At 43.4% G+C, this 24,771-nt stretch overlaps 1 protein-coding gene across 1 annotated transcript; it reads left to right on the top strand.

Moving 5' to 3' along the window:
- The first annotated feature begins 4,379 nt into the window (after positions 1 to 4,379).
- LOC115108518 (SLAIN motif-containing protein 2-like) lies at positions 4,380 to 24,696 on the top strand. The gene is given in 11 exon segments (XM_029632953.2): positions 4,380 to 5,115; positions 7,728 to 7,870; positions 17,393 to 17,566; positions 17,729 to 17,914; positions 18,055 to 18,222; positions 18,225 to 18,416; positions 18,642 to 18,791; positions 21,306 to 21,437; positions 22,091 to 22,129; positions 22,593 to 22,791; positions 22,921 to 24,696. Coding segments are annotated over 11 exon segments (1,926 nt in total). The 5' UTR covers positions 4,380 to 4,642; the 3' UTR covers positions 22,991 to 24,696.
- Positions 24,697 to 24,771: the final 75 nt, after the last annotated feature.

Genomic DNA, 24,771 nt, shown 5'->3' on the forward strand with positions numbered 1-24,771 from the left:
CTTCTGGTTTATGTTTTCATGTGGTTGTTCCCTATGTCTGTAAGGCAATTGTAGATAGATAATGTAACATGAATCTGACACTCACAGATAAGAGTCAATAATTCTGTTTTGATCAACCAATGCTTCAGTTATAACTGTAGTATTTTAAGATGAGAGATTAACACACATTCCTAGAATACAGTACAGACTGCATTGGGAGGTACTACAGTCGGGGCCAAAAGTTTTTTGAAAATGACACATATTAATTTCCACCAAGTTGCTGCCTCAGTTTGTATGATGGCAATTTGCATATACTCCAGAATGTTATGAAGAGTGATCAGATGAATTGCAATTAATGGCAAAGTCCTTCTTTGCCATGCAAATGAACTGAATCCCCCAAAAAACATTTCCACTGCATTTCAGCCCTGTCACAAAAGGACCAGCTGTCAGTGATTCTCTCGTTAACACAGGTGTGAGTGTTGACAAGGACAAGGTTGGAGATCACTCTGTCATGCTGATTGAGTTCGAATAACAGACTGGAAGCTTCAAAAGGAGGGTGGTGCTTGGAATCATTGTTCTTCCTCTGTCAACCATGGTTACCTGCAAGGAAACATGTGCCTTCATCATTGCTTTGCACAAAAAGGGCTTCACAGGCAAGGATATTGCTGCCGGTAATATTGCACCTAAATCAACCATTTATCGGATCATCAAGAACTTCAAGGAGAGCGGTTCAATTGTTGTGAAGAAGGCTTCAGGGCGCCCAATAAAGCCCAGCAAGCGCCAGGACCGTCTCCTAAAGTTGATTCAGCTGTGGGATCGGGGCACCACCAGCACAGATCTTGCTCAGGAATGGCAGCAGGCAGGTGTGAGTGCATCTGCACACACAGTGAGGCGAAGGCTTTTGGAGGATGGCCTGGTGTCAAGAAGGGCAGCAAAGAAGCCACTTCTCTCCAGGAAAAACATCAGGGACAGACTGATATTCTGCAAAAGGTACAGGGATTGGACTGCTGAGGACTGGGGTAAAGTCATTTTCTCTGATGAATCCCCTTTCCGGATGCCCCAAACAATCGGAAAAAAGCTTGTCCGGAGAAGACCAGGTGAGCGCTACCATCAGTCGTGTCATGCCAACAGTAAAGCATCCTGAGACCATTCATGTTTGGGGTTGCTTCTCAGCCAAGGGAGTGAGCTCACTCACAATTTTGCCTAAGAACACAGCCATGAATAAAGAATGGTACCAACACATCCTCCGAGACAACTTCTCCCAACCATCCAGGAACAGTTTGGTGACTAACAATGCCTTTTTCCAGCATGATGTAGCACCTTTCCATAAGGCAAAAGTGATAACTAAGTGGCTCGGGGAACAAAACATAGATATTTTGGGTCCATGGCCAGACCTTAGGTCCATGGAAACTCCCCAGACCTTAATCCCATTGAGAACTTGTGGTCAATCCTTGAAAGGCAGGTGGACAAACAAAACCCCACAAATTCCGACAAACTCCAAGCATTGGTTATGTAACAATTGGCTGCCATCAGTCAGGGTGTGGCCCAGAAGTTAATTGACAGCATGCCAGGGCGGATTGCAGAGGTCTTGGAAAAAGAAGAGTCAACACTGCAAATATTGACTCTTTGCATCAACTTCATGTAATTGTCAATAAAAGCCTTTGACACTTATGAAATGCTTGGAATTATACTTCAGTATTCCATAGTAACATCTGACAAAAATATCTAAAGACACCGAAGCAGCAAACTTTGGAAATTAATATTTGTGTCATTCTCACAACTTATGGCCACGACTGTAGACTAGACCACACCTATCTATGTGGGCAAAGTTCAATTTAGTCCATTCTTCTTCTGTGGGGTTTATCAGTGGTTGGCATCCAACGTTATGGTGCATTACCGCCACCTCCTGTATTGGAGTGTGGGCCAGAGACGGAGAAACTAAACCCTACCTGCCGGCTCCGTTGCTCTTAAAGAAGATAACAAAATATTTGACACTATATCTGATGATGTTGTACTCAACATACTCTTTAAACTAATTTCCTGTATCCCCTTCTTCCTCATACTAGATCTCAGCCTCTATCTTTCCCTCTGATACTGCCCACACTGTATCAAATCACACTTTCCTGTTGGATGCTTTCCTATCACAATTAAGGTCTTATTCAACTGGCTGTGTCCCACCCTTAATCTAGTAAAAAATAGCCTCTTCTGTCCCTTGCCGTCCTCCCCAAATGTCTCTGTACTTGAAATAAAAGCCTGCCCTTAGTATCTCTATTCCACTGCTCCTTCCATCTCCGCACCATCACTGTCCATGTCAGGCTTTTTGCCTCTGCCTTGCTCATTGAAACTACAACATCAACATCCCCACTACTAAGTGCTTGTTTAGCCAGTACATCAACTTCCTTGTTCCCCTCCACATGGGCTGGGGCCCAAGTAAATGTTATCCGTATACCCATCTGTCTAATCCTGCCATGAGTTTGTAGCACCTCAAGCAGGTCTTGTCTGCTACGTGACCTAAAGGATTGGAGACTCATCAACACTGCACATGGATCAGAGCAAATAACTACTCTGTCTGGCTTGACTTCCTCCACCCACTGCAAGGCCAACAGTATGGCCATCAGCTCTGCTGTATATACAGCCAGATGATCTGTAATAGGTTTATTTATTTATTAAAAGTAATGGGGTGATTGTAGTCTAATTGGGTGACGTAACTGGGGAGGAAATCAAATGTTATTTGTCACATGCGCCGAATACAACAGGTACAACCTTACTGTGAAATGCTTACTTATAATCCCTTAATTAACCAGCAACACAGTTTTAAGAAAATATAGTTAAGAAAATATCGACTAAATAAAATAAAAAAGTAACAAGGCTATATGCAGGGGGTACCAAGTCTGTTTTTTTTGTTCTCCTTTATATAGCTAGGCAAGTCAGTTAAGAACAAATTATTATTTACAATGACAGCCTACCCTGGATGACACTGTGCCAATTTTGCCCTGCGGGACTCCCAATCACAGCCGGATGTGATACAGCCTGGAATCGAACCAGGGACTGCCTCTTGCACTGAGATGCAGTGCCTTAGACCTCTGCACCACTTGGGAACCAAAGGGGTACAGGTTAGTTGAGGTAATTTGTACATGTCGGTAGGGGTATAGTGTCTATACATAGATAATACACAGCAAGTAGAAGCAGTGTATAAACAAGGGAAGTGGGGGTTTGCCAATGCAAATAGTCCGGGTAGCCATTTGATTAATTGTTCAGCAGTCTTATGACTTGGGGGTAGAAGGTGTTAAGGAGCCTTTTGGACCTAGACTTGGTGCTCCGGTACTGTTTGCCATACAGTAGCAGAGAGAACAGTCTATGACTTGGGTGACTGGAGTTTTTGACAATATTTTGGGCCTGACACTGCCTAGTATTTAGGTCCTGGATGGCAGGAAGTTTGGTCCCAGTGATGTACTGGGCTGTAAAGCACTACCCTCTGTAGCTCCTTACGGTCGGGTGCCGAGCAGTTGCCATACCAGGTGGTGATGCAACCGGTCAGGATGCTCTTGATGGTGCATCTGCAGAGCTTTTTCGGGATCTGGGGACCCATGCCAAGTCTTTTCAGTCTCCTGGGGGGAAAAGGCATTGGAGTGCACTCTTCACAACTTTTTTGGTATGTTTGGACCATGATAGTTTGTTTGTGATGTGGACACCAAGGAACTTGAAAGTCTCGTTCGGCGCTCTTTTCCTGTCGTCCATGATCATCTCCTTTGTCTTGCTCACGTTGAGGGAGAGGTTGTTGTCCTGGCACCATACTGCCAGGTCTCTGACCTCCTCCCTATAGGCTGTCTCATCATTGTCGATGATCAGGCCTACATGTCGTCAGCAAACTTAATGATGGTGTTGTAGTCGTGCTTGGCCGCACAGTCGTGGGTAAACAGGGAGTAGAGGAGAGGACTAATGTAGTGTTGTTGTTCGGCTGGAGACATAGCTGTGCAAACCTGCTACATACAGTTAGTATATTTTTTAAATTTTAATTCTCACTGTTATGAAAAATAAGTACCATACGTTTTCGAAAACCGTATAGCAAGCAATGATTATTGAAACGAGCGTCGGGGATTGGAGTTCACATGGTAAGCAGTGCTTCCAGGTGAGAATCCTTGGGATAAGGCAGAATGCCTTAATGCCTTGGGTTCTGGAGAGCAAAGTAAAACTGAAATCTAGACCTTTGATAAGCAACGTGTTAGCAGAAATGAGCTGATACTTAGCAGCAGTTAGCTGAAACCACCATACTTTCCTTGTACTGTATTTTAGCTCACACAATACTTTCCATTCAGTACAGTGTGTGGCATTATCGATACTGTAAACCCGAGCTTGGTTACGTGCTCGTTACCGATGTTTCACGTGGTGACGTAGCCGAGCCTTGCCTGTTGGTCTTTCATAGTTGGCGACGGGAACAGCGAAAATGGCCTCAACCCTGCCTGTGTGTATGAATATTTGGAGAAGATGACGACGATGAGCCCAATAACTTATTTGAACACCAAAGTGTCTTCAGTAAACACCTAAATATTGCTTAGAGTGACTAACATATCGTGACCACCAGTGAAAAAGAGGAAACAAAAGACCACACAGCAGCGGCATTTTTATTTTGTGTTGCTGGTGGTGGCGCTAACCAACGTTAGCTATGGAGGATATCAACTCAAACATCAACGCGGACTTAGAGGTGCGGAAACTACAGGACTTGGTAAAGAAACTCGAACAACAAAACGAGCAGCTCCGTAGTCGGTCTTCGTCTGGAGCAGTGTCAGGGAACCATAGACCCCATAGTGCAGGATACGACTCTCGCTTATCAGCCGCCTCAGCGGCGGGGCTGGCCGGCTTCCCTGGGGTGGGGTTCGGCGGAACTGGCTATGGAGGGCTTTTGGAAAACTCCCGTTGTTTGAGTCCCAGACTGTCATATGATGGCATCAGTTCCAGGAGAGCATATGAGGGCGAGGGGGCATCGGCTGCCACCTCTTTCACTGGCACCAATTCCTATTTTACTGACGCAGGGGAAACACTGGGTTTTATGGATGAAGGGGAAACTTCTATATTGGATGAAGTAGAAATCCTCGATCTCGAAGACATGGATTGTCTTAACGAAGATCAAGACAGCTGGTGAGTGATACAACACGATTACACCATCTGTAATTCAAGTAGTTTAAGGGCTGTGCCAGAACACAACAGCACGCCCTAATGCATTTGGCAACCAGTGTACCTGTGCGCCCATATATGTGACACCTCAAAAGCTGTTCCAGACATTAACTGTCTACGATGACAACCGCCTGGGAGGTAAATCATTCTCGCTGAAATTACTGCATAGGAATGTACCGCATGGTCATGTTCTAAATACAATAATAGCCGGCCACAGACACTGAGGTCATAACATACTGCAGACAGATTGTCTGTCGTTCATTGTTGATTAGTGAGTGAGTGAGGGGTGGTGGTTGGAATGAAAACCAAATGAAAAGGGGATCACGTGTGAACTGTCAAACCACCCCCTGCACTTGTCACGTTACATACTCGTCAATGATATATTAGTGGAACTTGGCATTCATTGTTCTGTGGTTGTTGCTCATGTGCTTTAATTAATCACAGCCCTTTATTATTAGGCCTTAATCATAACATTTCATTTTAGCTGTCTTATTTATTGTCAAATTATCACCCACAAAAACTAGTAGTCATCCGTTAAGTCGACAGTATATAGTGTCTTCAGCATATGGGAAGTTCAGTTCATATGTTGGCCAGTTGCACTATTTTGGTGACATGGTAGACAACTGTCATGGTAGTGGGAAGAGAGCAGTGTGCACAGTGAAATTGAAAGTTGTTTACCCAGCCAAAGCCTATGGGGAAAGTGCAAGAGCCACAACCATGGTTACCTCCTTTGTTAGAAGGATTTCCAATTTCACACCAGCCATAATTGTATGAAAAGAGGTTGAGAGAAAGTAATTGCCCCTATGTGATTATGAAAATGTTATAGTATCCAAATTGTTTTGAGAGCCAGGCCCAGCCACAGTTTAAACCACCACACTGAATGTCAGGATCATGTATTGTTTGTTGTGCATTTGTGGGTTATAGGGTAAGGGCCTTACACAGATTCACTTTTAGAAGTGTAGCCTAATCCTTGAAATTCGAGATGTTTGATTGGATTTGTGAGGCTGCACAAATCTCACTGCTGATCCCAACTCGAGGAAATCCCTCAAACGGGTTTAGAGAGTTACAGGGACATGAGACCTCACTGTAGAGCTGATGTGAAATAAGCCCAGTTTATAAATGAGATTTGTTTTGTTTGAGTTTTGTTATTAGAGCCATAGTAAGCTTTAGCCTATAATGAGGACAGTCAGTGCCCAGCTCTCTCCTCCTCTCATTCTCTGAGAGATAGGCCCTTGTCTGCCATGGTACGGTTTCAGGAATGTTATTTATTGGCATATAATGGGCATCTTGATGGTAATGGGTTGTGCTTTAGGTCAAGGATCAGAGGAGTCCAGCTATAAAAAGGATAGTCACTAATGATGGCCAGACTGTCTGGATCAGTAGAGACTGCTGAGGGGAGGATGGCTCATAATAATGTCTGGAATGGAGGGAATGGAATGGTATCAAACACGTGAAAACAATGTTTTTAATACCATTCCATTTATTCCTTTCCAGCCATTATTATGAGCCATTCATTCCAACCCTCAGCAGCCTCCACTGGTCTGGATTGTAATCGTGAATGGACCCTGGTAACCCCTAAACACATGATCAGTGAATGCTATGTGAATGCATTGGATACAGAAACGTCTTCTACTACAGTTCAAGAAACTATATTTTCTATATTTGGATGAGGAAGAAGGACCTAGAAGTTTACTATAGCCTCTCTGTACCAGTTCCCTATTGCCCCACTAACCCAATCCCCACACACACACCTCTCCTCTGGCTGGTGATTAACACAAACACAGGATTACCCATAATACTACTAACTGAGGGCTTGCCAGTCTTGGTCATAGACTGACTCCCATAATCCCGGAATTAGCATCAGACTGGATTTGCAACGGTTTAACAACTGCACAACACCATCCTGCTTTTAGGGTTTGATTCTAAAATATAGTTAGGATGATCCATCCATGCATGTTTACAGGATAATTAGGCTTATACGCACTATGTAAAAGCATAGCCATGTGGATCCACAGCATTATTTAGGCCTAATGACTAGAGTAGGCCCAATAGGTCTATGCACTATTGTAAAGTGGCTGTTCCACTGGATGTCATAAGGTGAACGCACCAATTTGTAAGTCGCTCTGGATAAGAGCGTCTGCTAAATGACTTAAATGTAAATGTATAAATCTGGTTGAACTTTGATTCTTTAAATGTTATGGTGAAAACCTCTGTGGCATAGTTTTAGTTGCCTAAAGAATGTACAAAATATGTTGACTAGGCCTACATCTTTCTAATAGTAGGCCTTGGTGTTTGTGTCCAGTAGTTATCTGAGTGCTTTTCTCTGTGGCTGAGACAGAGCTCACAGTTACTGACTCAGATTCCTCTTCCTGGTAGAGGCACTTTCTCTGTCAAAGTTTAAGGCCTAAGTATCAGCCATAGCAGCTGTGATGCGATATAGGCCTAAGCAGGTTATAACACTCACCAAACCTGTATCATCAACCATCATGTATTAGATAAGAGGATGTCTTGTATTTTGTGTGCGATGTCCATTGATGTGTGTGTGTGTGTTAAATTAATGTGTTGTGTTCCTTCAGGCTGTATGAGGCGAAGCTCAACAGCCCACTGCAGAAAGCCTTGAGTCCCATTGTGTGGTGTCGCCAGGCTTTGGACAATCCCAGTCCTGACATGGAGTCAGCCAAGCGCTCCCTCATCCACAGACTGGATGTCACCATGTCAGGTACTGTCACCATGCTTCTCTTCTCCTTCCTCTCCCCTCTCTTCTTCTCTCAATTCAATTCAATTCAAGGGCTTTATTGGCATGGGAAACATGTGTTAACATTGCCAAAGCAAGTGAGGTAGACAACATACAAAGTGAATATATAAGGTGAAAAACAACAAAAATGAACAGTAAACATTACACATACAGAAGTTTCAAAACAGTAAAGACATTATCGTCTTTTCCACACAATCATACACACATCTAGGACAAATATGCGTTTGTTTTGTCGTAGGCATATGTGCTGTATGAAAGTGTTTTCTGCATTATCATGGCCTGTATGAGTGTTTCTTTCTGTTTCCCTCTGCGTATTATGAGATTATTTATTTAACCTTTTATTTAACTAGGCAAGACCGTTAATAACACCTTTTTATTTACGATGACGGCGTACTCCGGCCAAACCCTTAAACGGACGACCCTGGGCCAATTGTGCGCCGCCCTATGGGATAATAATAGACAATCCCTTCAACCAGGATACCAAGACGCCAAATCCTCCCAGCTAAAGTAAGATGGGTTACATTTTTGGAGGTATGCTCATGTAACACCCATATTGTATTGAGCAACATTTTGCTGAAGATCACTATCCCTAAACCTGTGTGTTCTGAGTAATGATCACTGATCAGGTGGCAATAGTAGTTACGCAACACCTAAGGCTGGCACAAATATTGTATTCAACTTCATATTCAAGTAGATATAGTTTACCCAATAGCAGTTTTTCAATTTTACATAATGTGGGTAAAGTTGGTAATCATTGTATGAGCAGAACAGCACTGTCGGGAGGAGAAGCTTAATTTCCAAAAGTTGTCAGCAGTCACGGGGGGTCACAGGGGTCACCAAAACTGTATTGTATTCATTATGTCCTAGTTAATTTACAAAGATGCATTACAAGCTAAAAAAAATATTTAACTAAAATTACAGTTATGGCAAATAATCATTACTCTCAATTCCATAATCGTTACAGCCCTAGCAACACTCCAGTCACATACCCCTAGGCGGATGGACAGACAGCATCCTCATGGGGTATCTGTCCTGTCATCCAGAGTCAACACCCGACCAGTTCCCCTCACATCCCTTCCTGTGGATTTATGTGCATCGTACACTGAAGTTAAATTCAGACTATATCAGAAGAGACTCTGGGGCTCTGGTGGGTGACAACATACTAAATGGGTATTACTATTCACAGAAGTAATGGCGGAAGGGGGAGAATCGGTGGTGGTGATATCATCATACTAGGTTAGGAGAGGATTATGTCATCCATAAAATATGGACATGACCTAATGCTTCAGTCACTGCCATGCCCCCCATCTCTACCTCACTCTAAGGACAAAGGGAAGTTCTACAGATCAACTGGTTGATACATTATTATTTAGGTGTGCGTTAACCAGCAGAAAACAGTAGTGCAGGCTATAGGGCTGCACCTAGGGGTTCCGGAAGTGGTTTCTCAATCCTTGTAACTCATGGTGATATTACTGCTGAGATTGCAAAACTATTTGTACGATGAAGTAGTTTCCATTAGTTATGTATGTTTCAACCTCTGTGTTGAGAAATCGTGTTTTTACCGTTAGTTTCTGTTTCAAAGAGCACCACAACCTACACTAACCATGTGTCTTGTGGTCTTTGTTGTCCAATCACAGAGCAGATACAAGTCACATGATCTGTTAGCGAGCACATGATGTGCCGCAAGGCTCAACTTCTCTGTTGTTTTGGTGCCCTGGCTACCATGCTGCAAACAGCGTGAAGCAAACCCTGCTGCAAACGGCGTGAAGCAAAATATCTGCACATGCGCAGATATTGTGTGAGAGCGAAGTCTTGCACCAAACTCATCTCAACCTCTGCAGTGCTGCTCGTCGCAATGTTTTTTACCTTTAACAAGGGTTCACCCACCTGGTGACTGGGTTCAATCTGCCTATACCTGAGGGAAGAAGAGGTAGACAGCTGTCAGACATGGCTGCACGTCAACCACATGACAAGCCGAGCGGGCCTAGGCGTGTACTATGCATCTTGTGTGGTTGTACTGTTTGTGGGCTCCTCAGTGACACCCTTTATGGCTGCTGGCTCCTTTCTACCACACCCCTCTCTCTTTACCATGGCGTCGTGTGAGGATTGTGTTTGTTCTGGTGAAGGAATTTTACAGAGCAAGGCATCGCGTCTGGCTCATGACTAATGTAATACACAGGTTGGTCGTAGATTTGGACCACATCATAAGATTATATTCAATGCTTTCTGGAAAATCCTTTCAGAGGTTTGAGCCTTCAATGTCCCTGTGAAATTCTGCAAAACTAGATTCTGGTCATTGTTATAACATTATACAACTGGAAGCATGGCCCAGAAAGGGACTATACTGCCAGTACCAGACCTGTAATGCTGGGCTATATTCAGAATGTAGCCCATGTAGAACTGTGCTTTGAAAACGGTCCACAGATTCCATCCAGTTCTTCTCTACAGCAGAAAGTCCGTCCCTAACCCCAGGCTGATAGCTGGCCTATCCAGCCATGCTCGCCCTAACATGTAGTTACAATTTCAGTACTTAAATTATAATGGATTGGATATCCCCGCCTTCTCTAGGTCATGTTCTTTCATGACCTAGAGTTCACTTGTTAATCTCTCTCCCCTGATTTTTGTTTTTCTTTCTCTCCCTGAGCCACACAATTATGTTGCCTGCTCCTCATGTGAAATGCTAAGAGCTACACTATGTGGACACCTGCTCTTCGAACATTCCAAAATCATGGGCATTAATATGGAGTAAAAAATATATCACTAGCCACTTTAAACAATGCTACTTAATATAATGTTTATAATGTTTACATACTCTACATTACTCATCTCATATGTATATGTATATACTGTACTCTATCATCTACTGCATCTTTATATAATACATGTATCACTAGCCACTTTAAACTATGCCACTTTGTTTACATACCCTACATTACTCATCTCATATGTATATACTGTACTCGATACCATCTACTCCATCTTGCCTATGCTGTTCTGTACCATCACTCATTCATATATCTTTATGTACATATTCTTTATCCATTTACACTTGTGTGTGTATAAGGTATTCGTTTTGGAATTGTTAGGTTAGATTACTCGTTGGTTATTACTGCATTGTCGGAACTAGAAGCACAAGCATTTCGCTACACTCGCATTAACATCTGCTAACCATGTGTATGTGACAAATAAATTAGATTTGATTTTGAGTTGATTCCCCACTTTGCTGCTGTAACAGCCTCCACTCTTCTAGGAAGGCTTTTCTCTAGGTGTTGGATCATTGCTGCGGGGACTTGCTTCCATTCAGCCACAAGCGCATCAATGAGGTCGGGTCAATGATGTTGGGCGATTAGGCCTTGCTCGCAGTTGCCTTTCCAATTCATCCCAAAGATGTTCGATGGGGATGAGGTGGGGGCTCTGTGCAGGCCGGTCAAGTTCTTCCACACCAATCTCGACAAACCATTTCTGTATGGACCTTGCTTTGTGCACAGGAGCATTGTCATGCTGAAACAGGAGGGCCTTCCCCAAACTGTTGCCACAAAGTGTTGGAAGCACAGAATCGTCTATAATGTCATTATATGCTGTAGTGTTAAGATTTCCCTTCACTGGAACTAGGGGACCTAGCCTGAACCATGAAAAACAGCCCCTCCTTCACCAAACTTTACAGTTGGCACTGCTTTCGGGCAGGTAGCGGTCTCCTGGCATCTGCCAAACCCAGATTAGTCCTTTGGACGGTCAGATGGTAAAGCATGCTTCATCACTGCAGAGAACGTGTTTCCACTGCTCGAGCGTCCAAAGGCGGCGAGCTTTACACCACTCCAACCGACGCTTGGCATTGCGCATGGTGATCTTAGTCTTGTGTGCGGCTGCTCGGCCATGGAAACCCATTTCATGAAGCTCCCAACTAACAGTTATTGTGCGGCCGTTGCTTCCAGAGGCAGTTTGGAACTCGGTAGTGAGTGTTGCAACTGAGGACAGACGATTTGCGCTACGCACTTCAGCTCTCGGCAGTCCTGTGACCATGTGTGTCCTACCACTTTGCGGCTGAGCCGTTGTTGCTCCTATATGTTTCCACTTCACAATAACAGTTGACCGGGGCAGATGTAGCAGGGCAGAAATTTGACGAACTGACTTGTTGGAAAGGTGGCATCACTATGATGACACATTGAAAGTCACTGAGCTATTCAGTACGGGTCATTCTACCGACAATGTTTCTCTATGGAGATTGCATGGCTGTGTGCTCGATTTCATCAGCAACAGGTATGGCTGAAATAGCCAAATCCACTAATTTGAATGGTTGTCCACCTACTTTTAGCCATGTAGTGTAGCTATCCCAGTCCGTCTCAAGAACCTTTTCTTCTTCACTTTAAGGAGGCTTCAATGCAAAGTATTGTTTACATTTCCTTTGTCTAGCTTGGCTGTTTAATTAGACCAAACAATCCTTTTTTCTGTTGGTTACAGACTTTATGCTGTCTAAGCTAATTCCACTGGAAACTGGAGGTTCTGCAGTCAAACCATCAGCTGGGAAAGAGCTTTTATTACTGTAGTCTCTTGGCAAAGATGAATGGAAATAGTGGTTATTAGGGCTGGGACCTCACCATACTTGGGTACCAATTGCTATTCAATGTTCCAAACATGTTACCCACCATGTGTCTATTGCAGAGGGACAAGAGAGAGCCATAAAAAAATGTGTTTTGATCAGTCAGGGAAATGAAAGTGCTGAAAACAAATTGGCTCCCAATTTAAAACGATGAAGAACAATCTATGAAGGAAAAATAGAGTTTTGGGGCAAGTACAGCCAACTAGCGCAAAAATAATATTGTCAAAAATATACGATATATCGTTAAATAATATCCCGATATGTAACTAGCGACCCCCCCAATCACTAGTTATACCCCTTGCCCATTTTGGGGAATATTCAGAGATGGAAACCTTCTGTGAGAATTAACGGGAATATATGGGAATTAATATTAATAGCATTTAAATGTATATGTTTTTTGCATTGGATATATTTACCATATCATATGGAGACAGAAACATAAACCTTTTACCTCATCATAAGTAGACATAATTACAAATGATTCAATCCTTCCAATAGAAATGTAAAATTAACTTTAATTAAATGAGTTGACTCTTCACATGGGATGATTTCACTGAACAACAAAAGAAAGGGAATATTTAATGATCCAACGCATCTCCCAAAAACATTTTCAACGTAAAATGATAGTCTAGAAACTAAAGCTTTGGTTGTCTTCCTCTCAGGCTTCCATGTCTTCTCCCTGGACCTTCTCAATATCCTCCTCTTGATCATCAGACTCCGAGGCCTCATCTTCAATGTCACTTTCCTACCTTGTTGAGGATGAGAAAAAGCCTCAGATTTGCCCAGATGGCCACCAATTTTTCAACCCTTGTATTGGTCAGCCTGTTGTGTGCTTTGGTGTGTGTTCCCCCAAACAAGGACCAGTTGCACTCTGAGGCAGCTGATGTTGGTGGGATTTGGAGGAGGATGGAGGCAACAGGGGAAAGACCCTCAGATCCACAAAGTCCCTTCCACCAGGTGGCTGATGAGATATGTTGGCATGACTGCCATATTTAATCTCCACCCCAAAGCCCTTGCTTGGAAGTGTACTTTGCCAGACTGCCAAGAACCTTGCCCTCATCCAGGCCAAGGTGACGAGACACGGTAGTGATGACACCATAGGCCTTGTTGATCTCTGCACCAGACAGGATACTCTTGCCAGCATACTTGGGGTCCAGCATGTACACTGTGGCGTGTATGGGCATCAGGCGTAAGTCTTCACGCTTTTTGATGTATTTCAGAACTGCAGTTTCCTCTGCTTGGAGCAATAGGGAAGTGGGCAGGGCAGTACGGATTTCTTCTCTTACATCTGCAAGCAGAGTCTGAACATCAGACAGGATGGCATTGTCTCCCTCAATCCATGCAATGGCTACTGCTATAGGTTTCAGGCTGCTTACCACTCTCTCCTAAAATACATAATCCAGGAGGATCCTCTTGATGGGGCTGTCCATATCGGCAGACTGTGATATGGCCATTTTTTGGGGAGACACTCCTTCCCCTCCCCAACGGGTGTTGCTGGGCAGCTTCAATGTGGTACTCTTATTCTTCTCACTTTGCTTGGTGAGGTAGATTGCTGCTATAACTTGATGACCCTTCACATACCTAATCATTTCCTTGGCTCTCTTGTAGAGTGTATCCATTGTTTTCAGTGCCAGGATGTCCTTGAGGAGCAGATTCAATGCATGAGCAGCATCGCCAATGGGTGTGATGTGAGGGTAGGACTCCTCCACTTTAGACCAAGCAGCCTTCATGTTCACAGCATTGTTTGTCACGAGTGCAAATACCTTCTGTGGTCGAAGGTCATTGATGACTGCCTTCAGCTCATCTGCAATGTGGAGACCGGTGTGTCTGTTGTCCCTTGTGTCTGTGCTCTTGTAGAATACTGGTTGAGGGGTGGCGATGTAGTTAATTATTCCTTGCCCATAAACATTCGACCACCCATCAGAGATCATTGCAATACAGTCTGCCTTCTCTATGATTTGTTTGACCTTCACTTGAACTCTGCATCCAGCAAATGAGTAGATAAAGCATGTCTGGTTGGAGGGGTGTATGCTGGGCAAAGAACATAGCAGTACAATAGTCATTTACAACATTAACAATGTCTACACTGTATTTCGGATCAATTTGATGTTATTTTAATGGACAAAAAATGTGCTTTTCTTTCAAAAACAAGGACATTTCTTAAGTGACCCCAAGGTTCTGAACGGTAGTGTATGATTTGGCACAGTATTTGCAAATGTACACAGCTTTTTCTTCTACATTCGCTGCAGTGAAATGTCTCCACACATCAGATAGTGCCCGTGGCATTTTCCTGTAAAGATTAGGAAATAAATGTGTAAAAAAAAAAAAAATATATATATATACACACACATACACACAATTCCATGTGCAGATAAATAGTTAATTAGTTAGATTGAACAACTCCTTTTGTAAGATAAATGTTTTATAATGAAACATGTATGGAAACAGGTGAATTAACACTCCTCACTTAGCAGGGTCAAGTAAGTTGAAACCGACATGGTAGCAAAAACGAACTAGCAGAAATCGTTAACAAGTTAGAAATGATTTAAACACATTTCGGTGTAGGCTACTATTTACTAGTTAACAAATGTCATATAAAATGTATTCACCCCACCCAGTATTGTAATCAAAATTTACCAGAAAGCATGTAGTCCTTGGCTCAGACAGTGTAGTTGTGTGGGCTCAATAACATCTCATTAGTGTGCAAGATCTTGAGAATCACCTGTACATGTGATGGAAGAGTGCACTGTGCATGCAGAGGGTTGTAATTCCATTGAATTGGGGATAGTTTAACCAAAATATGCCACAAGACCTAGAATTGCCTTACGTGTATCCCACAAAAAAAGCAAACTTTTTTTTGATTAATTTAAGTAAAATACCCGGGCTTAACTTCCCATGGAAAAATTCTGGAAATTTACCGAAAAGTTTGACACTTTGCAACCCTACTCTTGAATAGCTTTCCTGCATTTCCTCAACTTCGTAGTGTTACGGGATGGTTTTAGCATGGAGGGAGCAAGTGTTAAATGTTGAGTAAGCACCTCTGTATGATAGGTATATAAATGTTAACCATTATTTAGGTTTCTGGGATTTTTTAAATATTTTTTTTAGCATGGTTTGTTTTAGTACAGTGTTTTAGGACAACACTATTTTAATTTGTCCCAGTGCTGCAGATCCCTGCTGAGAGGGGAGCCAGAAGTCTGACTGTCTGTTACTCCTACTGATTTACTGTTCCATCTAATCACCTCCTAGCCCTTAACTCATTCACCCCTGGCTAGCCTGGCACCATTGGATACACGGGGAACAGCTCTGAATGCACCCTCTGAAACTCTGTCCTTTCCTTGTGGTTTTTAACTGCAGTAATCTCCCCATTGGGACCACCAGAGGTTGACCTCAACAATGTGTTGCCAGGGGTTGTTTTCTGGGTCACAGATGACACAGACCCGTGGAGGTGCAAATCAGAGGCTGGTAGCTCACTGTGTTAGATCCCTGTCTGCTCTCTCGGAGTGTGAGGACCTATATCCTGTAGGCCTATAGGTATACTGTTGATCATCCCATAACACAACATATCTCAGCTATAACTAGCTCTGTCAGCACTAGGAGTTTGGACATAATCTGAACTACAGACACGTTTGTCTCTGGTGAGGTCACTGTTTTAGATATGTTAGACACTTATCATGAGCTTATCTGCGAATCCACAGAGGACAAAGTGATCAAGAAGTGTGTAAGAAGAGTGTGCAGGTGGTTCTGTGGTAGTGTCATGCTGTGATCCTAGTATTCCTCAGTGGCTGATCTCTAAGGAAGTGAGTGAGTGAGTGAGTTGAGTGGACATGTTATTTTGAGAGAGGGAGAGAATGTGTTGTTTGTTCTATGTTGCGCTGCATGTGCTCACTGCTCATTGTTTGTCTGTATTGTAAGTGTTTTTAATAACCTGCCCAGGGACTGTGATTGAAAATCAGCCGGCTGGCTAAAACCGGCACTTTTACTGAAACGTTGATTAATGTGCACTGTCCCTGTAACAATAAACTCAAACAGAAAGGAGAGCGAGTTGATCATTAAAGGCTACTTTCCAGTCACCACCCAGCTGTGTAAACGCATCTAGACAGGGGAAGAAGGGAGAGAGAGTGATGAGCAAACGAGTGGCCCTGGAGATTGGAGTGTATGCAGCACTGCTGGCTGAGCCGAGTGGGGCTGCAGTACAACAGTCATCCGTAATGGCTATTGGCTAATGCGTTGTATCTCTGTCAGAGCAGCCAGCCAGCCAGGCCTGGTCTAATGACTCAGCTAAGGGAGGGTCCATGGTGAGCCTGCCTCCATGGGACTGACTAACTGACTGGTTGTATAGAGTCTCTGTGGAGAGCTGGATAGATATCACAGTGCTGCTCTCACTGTGTACTACTGAGTGAATAGACCGTATTGTTAACTCTTTCTCCAGTCCGTCATAAAGACGCCCCCGCCTGCCATGTGTTTTAAGTGACTCTAAAATGTGCACCACTGTCAACACACTACAGAGGAGAGGACTCAGAGAGAACGTGTGTGTGACTGTGTACTATGTACTGTGCACATTTAGTGTTTGTGTCAGTGGTTGGTATAATGCAGCTTGTGAGGGGGCAACCGGTAATGCCTGCAATGACTTCCCATATTATCCCAGTGAATGACTGGTTATTACGATGTAGCTTGATGGCTGTACAACAGTCCCTTATGTGATGAAGATATAGGCTTTATCACAGTATGTTTATGGCAATTCTTCTTTATATATTATTTGTATTGTATTTGTGAGATATTCTAATGCACTGTTGGTGCTAATAACATAAGCATTTTGCTGCACCAGCCATAACACCTGAAAATAGGTGTACATGACCAATAAACTTTGACTTGAATTCTCTCCACAGCAAACAAGCGTAGGAGCCTGTATGGATGTCCCTACAGTCCCCAGGTGAACTACGGAAGCCCATACTGCACAAACACAGCTAACAGCCCCTACAGCAGTGGCTTCAACTCCCCCTCCTCCACCCCCAGCAGGGTGCCCATCGTCAAACAGCAGCTGATGCCCCCCGTCAACCAGGGTACTGTACACTAGCATATAAAGCCTGTCTTTAACTCTCCTTCCGTGGCCCTCTCTCTTGTTCTTTATGTTAAAACATACGCTTTAGTTGACAGTTTGGTTTAGACCTACAGGTGTGTGTGTGTTGGACCAGTATGAACACCTAATGTGTGTGTCCCAGCAGCTCACCAGCAGCAGCGTGGTGGCTCAGTAGAGAGAGAAAGGAACCCCCCAGCGGTCAGCCCTCAGTCTTCAATAGACAGTGAGCTGAGCACCTCAGAGATGGACGAGGACTCTGTAGGATCCTCCACCACATACAAGCTCAACGACGTCACTGATGTACAAATCCTGGCTCGCATGCAGGAGGAGAGTACGTACCATCTTCTAACTCTGTCTGTTTGTCTGGGAAAAACATTTACCCACCAGTCAGTGATGCGGTGTGTTTATACTGTCTTTCTCAGTACACACTACAAGCGGTGTATGTCTAACCGTCTGTGTGTGTGTTTCCAGGTCTTCGGCAGGACTATGCTGCCACAGCTTCCAGACGGAGCTCTGGTTCTTCCTGTCACTCTCTGAGACGCAGCACCTTCAGTGACCAGGAACTGGACGCCCACAGTCTAGAAGACGATGAGGAGGCTGTACACCCCGCCTTCCACATCCCCTCAAACCGCTTTTCCCCCTCCCCAGACACTCCCCTCACGCCTCCCCCAGAAACTCCCCCCGCTCCCGTTCCCCCGCACGCTCCCTGGAGTACAGCCACCCCCACAGCCGAGGCTCCCCGCAGCCAATCATCAGCCGGCTGCAGGCACCACGTCACTCCCTGCAAAGCCACACCCCCCAAGAGCTGCAGACCAACGTGGTGAAGAACGAAGGTAAGGAGACGCTGGCTCACTACACCTCAGGACTACCTCCTGAGGATTGAGAGACTAGATGGGAAATGGTTTTGTTAATAGTTATCTGAAGGACAAATGATGTGATTCAATTATATAGTCTGATTCAAATTATGACCACTGCTGGTCAAAGGTCATGTGTAATTCTGGGCCAATGTGTAGTTGTTCAGTCCTGTTTTCAGTTTTCCTTTGTTGTGGTGTTTGTAGAAAAGCTGAGGCGGAGTCTTCCTAACCTGACCCGCTCCAACGTGGCACAGCAGGGCCCAGAGCCCGTCAAGAACAGCAGGAGCTTTGAGTCCAACCTGCAAGTGCCAAACGGAGGCTCACCCAGACACCAGGCAGTCAGTCAGTCTGCCAGTGAGTACTACACACACATACACAATGTTTATCATATCGCGTGTTCACTCAGTAATAGCAATCTGAGACAGTCTGTCATTTTCATATTATTCTCTCTTGTATATTGACATAACATTTTTTGTTTCTCAAGCATATTCAACATCACAAATGTTATGAAAGGAATAATGTGTAGTGATGTAGCTAGTCAGTGTGTGAGTGGGTATACCATACATCCCTCTCAGGCTCCCCCTTATTAAACCTCTATTGCTTTGTACTGTCTTGGCTTTGATGGTTTGGGATTCTCTCTCCCTTTGATTCATTTCACTATTTGAATAATTTCTCCTTCTGTGCATTCTTCTCCTTTTTATCCAAATCAATTATAATCCAGATTTAAAAGTAGATTATTGTGAGGATTTAGAATGCAGAGAGAACTGAGTAAAAGACTGAATGTTATTTTGATATCGCCACCAACTGAATTCTCATAGTTAAAATCTCTTACTGTCTAACCACACCTACTCAAGGGTTTTTCTTTATTTTGAATGTTTTCTACATTGTAGAATAATAGTGAAGACATCAAAACTATTAAATAACATATGGATTCATGTAGAAACCAAAGTGTTAAACAAATCAAAATATATTTTATATTTGAGATTCTTCAAAGCAGCCACCCTTTGCCTTGATGACAGCTTTGCACACTCTTGGCATTCTCTCAACCAGCTTCACCTGGAATGCTTTTCCAACAGTCTTGAAGGAGTTCACATATGTTGAGCCCTTGTTGGCTGATTTTACTTCACTCTGCGTTCCAACTCATCCCAAACCATCTCAAGTGGGTTGAGGTCGGGTGATTGTGGAGGCCAGGTCATCTGATGCAGCACTCATCACTCTCCTTCTTGGTCAAATAGCCCTTACACAGCCTGGAGGTGTGTGTTGGGTCATTGTCTAAACGCTAACTAGATGGTTGGCGTATCGCTGCAGAATGCTGTGGTAGCCATGCTGGTTAAGTGTGGCTTGAATTCTAAATAAATAACAGACTGTTTCACTGCAAAGCACCATCACACCATCTCCTACTCCATGCTTCACGGTGGGAACCACACATGTGGAGATCATCCATTCACCTACTCTGCGTCTAACAAAGACACGGAGGTTGGAATCAAAAATCTCACATTTGGACTCATCAAACCAAAGGACAGATTGTCACTGTTCTAATGTCCATTGCTCATGTTTCTTGGCCCAAGCAAGTTTCTTCTTATTATTGGTGTCTTTTAGTAGTGGTTTCTTTGCAGGAATTTGACCATGAAGGCCTGATTCACAGTCTCCTCTGAACAGTTGATGTTGAGATGTGTCTGTTACTTGAAGTCTGTGTAATTTCTGAGGCTGGTAACTCTCATGAACTTATCCTCTGCAGCAGAGGTAACTCTGGTTCTTCCTTTCCTGTGGCGGTCCTCATGAGAGCCAGTTTGATCATAGAGCTTGATGGGTTTTTTGTGACTGCACTTGAAGAAACGTTCAAAGTTCTTGAAATTTTCCGGATTGACTGACTTTCATGTCTTAAAGTAATGATGGACTGTCGTTTCTCTTTGCTTATTTGAGCTGTTCTTGCCATAATATGGACTAGATATTTTACCAAATAGGGCTATCTTCTGTATACCACCCCTACCTTGTCACAACACAACTGATTGGCTCAAATGCATTAACAAGGAAAGAAATTCCACCAATTAACTTTTAATAAGGCACACCTGTTAATTGAAATGCATTCCAGGTGACTACCTCATGATGCTGGTTGAGAGAATGCCAAGAGTGTGCAACGCTGTCATCAAGGCAAAGGGTGGCTATTTGAAGAATCTCAAATATAAAATATATTTTGATTTGTTTAACACTTTTTTTGGTTACTACATGATTCCATTTGTGTCATTTCATAGTTTGTCTTCACTATTATTCTACAATGTAGAAAATAAAGAAAAACTCTTGAATGAGTGGGTGTGTCCAAACTTTTGACTTGTACTATATGTGCAATATACATATGTTCTGTACTATATCACTGTTGTATTGTTTCGCTCTTGACACTGGCTGATAATAGGGGTCATCTCCTTTACCTTTCAGGGCTTCTTCTGGTTGTAGTGTGCATTGACATCACTATCCCTGCCTCTCTCTATCTGACTGCAGAGCATGTGCTGCCTTTCACCCACCCCTCTCTTTCTGCCGAGGCACTGGCTGTGGTTTGGCCTAGTGTTGGCCCAGCTTGACTTCAGTACTTTACCCCTGGCAATCTCTCTGGACTGTGAATGTCTGGCTGCAGCACCCCCTAGTGTTTCAGGCTGCTATTATACCTTTGCCTGAAAATGATACTCACTAAGCCAGGCTTGGCTGATTTTTACAATGGCTGACCTGCCTCACTGACACACCCCTCCTTCCTCTTCGGCTGCCTGGCTCAACTCTATAATCTCCTTTCCCTGGTCCAGTAACCATAACAGTACAGCAGGTCAGAGTAAGGGCTGACTCTCTCTCCCCAACTGTCATCTCCATTTCTCCCAGTAGCCCAGCACTCCTCCACTCCACTCCACTCCCGGTACTCGACTCCCCCTCGCTCCTCCCAAACAGGAATTCCCCCTCGATCCTTACAGTCCCCGAAACCCAAACAGCACCTCCAAAGCCCTTCTTCTCTGCGAGGTAAAAGCCTGCCAGTGCCTGGGATCATTCACCTTACGAGTTAAAGTTCCTACATACTCACACATCCTCAGGAATACACACGACCACATTCTTTACCAAACGTAAAGCATTTTGTGTTTTACTGTGACTGGTTGGCTGTGTGCCTGCCTGTGTGACGTACCTGCCTGCACTCAACCAAATATAAAGTGCCAGAAAATTTGCCAGCCAAGTAATTGTTTTCTAGGATGGTCAGGGTAGGCAGCTTCTGGTTGGGAGTGTGGTCTTGAAAGTTTGAGTGTCTCCATGGTGTTGCTGGGTCTTGTCTGGAACAGAACTCTTATCTCCCCTACTGGTGATGGGGAGAACCTGCTGAGAAACCCTGTGGTTCTGGAATGGCTTTGGGCTCACAGACCTCAAGGCTGTTTCAGATAATATCAGTTTCTGACCACACTGCAGTCACTCCTCCTGAACTCACTCCTCCTGAACTCTTCTTGGTAATGGTTGCGGATTGGTTTGTATTAGTAGCTAGTTAGTATGTGATGTACTGTTATTGGAAAGTATAGGCTCTAGAAGACTTCTTAGTCCAGAGATCTTTTTCCATCCATGTCATCTATTGCACTTTATCCTGCAGTTCTGAATGAAGTCAAATCTCTCCTATCTTCATCTTTGTTTAGTCCATCTTTCCTGTTGCTTTGGAGAAGAAGGTGATTTCAGTGAGTATTCACTGATCATGCTCCCAACTTTTATATATTGTGTTTGTGGTTTCATGGTGTGTTAATGTTGTGGTATTATCTGTGCCCTCCCTATCGCTGGAGGGCATGTGTGCCTCATCCATCCTACACATCAACTATTATAGTGGTTCTTTGTAGTCTGTGTAAATACTTAATACAAGGCCTCTTATCTTCATTCATTGTTTCCTTTTCCTTGGTTTCATGGGTCTTGTAATTTAATGCAAAATGACGTTATCAAATGATTAAAATAATTATTCTGAATACATATTAGGTAATAGATAACACGTTATTTCTCATATGTGCCTCTGATCAGTGTTGTTAATTGCTCAGTGGTGAAACACTGAGAATGGTGTAGATCTCTGTTGTGTGTATAGTGAAGTGTCATCCTCTATTCCATCTGTTCATAATATAGTGTACTTTACTGACCCGTCTCTTGCTCGTCCAGTCCCTTCTCCCAGTAAGCTGCGAACCCCGGCCACTCCGTCTCCCCTGGCCCTGAGGCAGCCTGTGAAGGCCACGTCTACCCCTGGCTCTGGAGCCTCCACCCCCACACGCTCCCTGGGCCCAGCACGCAGCGGCCTGCCCCGGCCCAGTGCAGGAGGCATCCCCGTGCCTCGCAGCAAACTGGCCCAGCCAGTACGCAGGTAGGTACACACATTACAAACAGCTTCAAGGCAAGTATAGTTGTCAGTTGATTGCAGGTGTATCAGACCTTTTTAGTCTTGCCTAATGCCTCAGAACTAATCTGTTTCTCTGGTTCTTCTCTTCCTCAGGTCTCTACCTGCCCCTCGGACCTACAATGGTGGACGGGAAGGAGATAACTGGAGGGAGGGTTGCTACTGAGGCTGGCCTGGTCAGCAGGGGGGCACTGTGTGGCCCTCTGATCAGCACAGAGGCAGACCAACATTACAATGCGGCACTTTATCAACCAAGATTACTTTTACCATGAATTAAGGAATAAACTATAACAAAGACAAAGTCAAATTCGTCTTTCGTCTTACTATCATGAGGAACATGATCTGAACAGCTGAAGCAGCATGGTGTGTGTCTGTGTGGAGAGGATCTGAAGGGGCCAGGCAGGGCTGGGAGGCGGAAGCCTAGAGAGAATGCCAAAGAAACCAGCTGAGCTCCAGCATCCCGGTGCCACCAGAGGGCACTCTCATCTGCCTCAGTGTGTCTGTTTAGCAATCAGTCAATAAGTCTTCACAAAATGCTTCTGTCTATTTTTTCACCTCCCTCAGGTTGAAGTGTTTGTACAAATTTCTCTTTTTGCAGTCTGTTCTCAACAGATGCCTTTGTCAGAGATCTCTATGATGATGCTGTGCAGGTAAAATGTTCCCTTAATGTTAAAGAACATTTTACGAAGTTTTGTCAAATCATAGTTTTTTCCTCTTGTGAATGAACTAGAATGTATTGAAATGTTTGACATTATTTATTCAAATCATTATTTAAAGAGTTCATTTTCCAAATATCCATATTCAGTATTTGTTTTCTATTGATTTGAATATATAAAAAAAAAAAAAAAAAAAATCAAAACCTCTACTGCAAAGCTAATTCTCCAAAGTATTTTTTAGATGGTTTCATAACAGGACATTTGAGTGTTGATGTTTTTATGTTAACACAGGTGACTGGTAGAAACAGGCCAAAGCCCCATCCCAGACCTAATCATAACTATGGTTTTAACCTGTATCGACTATCACATCTGTTTCAGGGCTGGCTAGTGATGTTGAGCTGCGCCAGTCAATGGCAGTAGTCACAATCTCAATCCAGATCTACTTCTGGTTTGGTTAGTTAATTCTATTGCTTTCCACCATTAGATTAATATGCCATTGCAACATCCAGACAATATAGTCAGAGATATGTAATCCCAGTAAAATATATAAAATCCAACCCTTGTAGCCATGAGACCTGAGCATGCAGCAAAGGCTTGATGTAGTTCATTTAAAACCTGCATCAATATTGTCAGTGTATGTTATGTCAAGACGGAATAAATGATCCTAATATCTTAAAATTATAATGGAAAAGTTCAATAGGTTAGTGGCCATTGCCACTTGTGCTTTAAAATAAATCAGGAGTGCTGAGATTCATAGGGATGGTATTAGTGTGCCAGAAATGAATGAACTAGTGCCTATTACTTTCAAGTTTAACTTTATTTTGAATGTGCTTTTTATCTGTTCATTTATCCTCACGTGCCAGTGTCATGGTTTGCCAATATCATTTGTCTTTGTATTTCTGCTTGATTTTGTTTGGGCTAATATACTTTTAATTTTGTAATTGTATCAACAATACATTTATACTTGCTTTTGGAAAAAGTATATGCGCCTTGATATTTATAACTAATTACTCTCATTCTTTAAATGAAACTATTTAAGAGCGAGGTGCCTCTGTATGTCAAGGTTTCGATTTAGTGGAACGCTTGGGCTATTTTTGCGAATACATCCCACACCATTTTGTGTGATTTGTTTTTTCATGATTTTTTTTAATCCACCTACACGACATTCAGTTTCCCTGTGTAAACTCACATTTCAAGTAAAAAAAAGTTGAATTGTTCTTGTCTATTGTGTCATGACGAATAGGGCCATTTCATTCAAACTCTTGTCAATTCAGGGCATTCATTGAAATGC

This window comes from Oncorhynchus nerka, linkage group LG24 (genome assembly GCF_034236695.1).
Source record: "Oncorhynchus nerka isolate Pitt River linkage group LG24, Oner_Uvic_2.0, whole genome shotgun sequence".
Lineage (NCBI taxonomy): Eukaryota > Metazoa > Chordata > Actinopteri > Salmoniformes > Salmonidae > Oncorhynchus > Oncorhynchus nerka.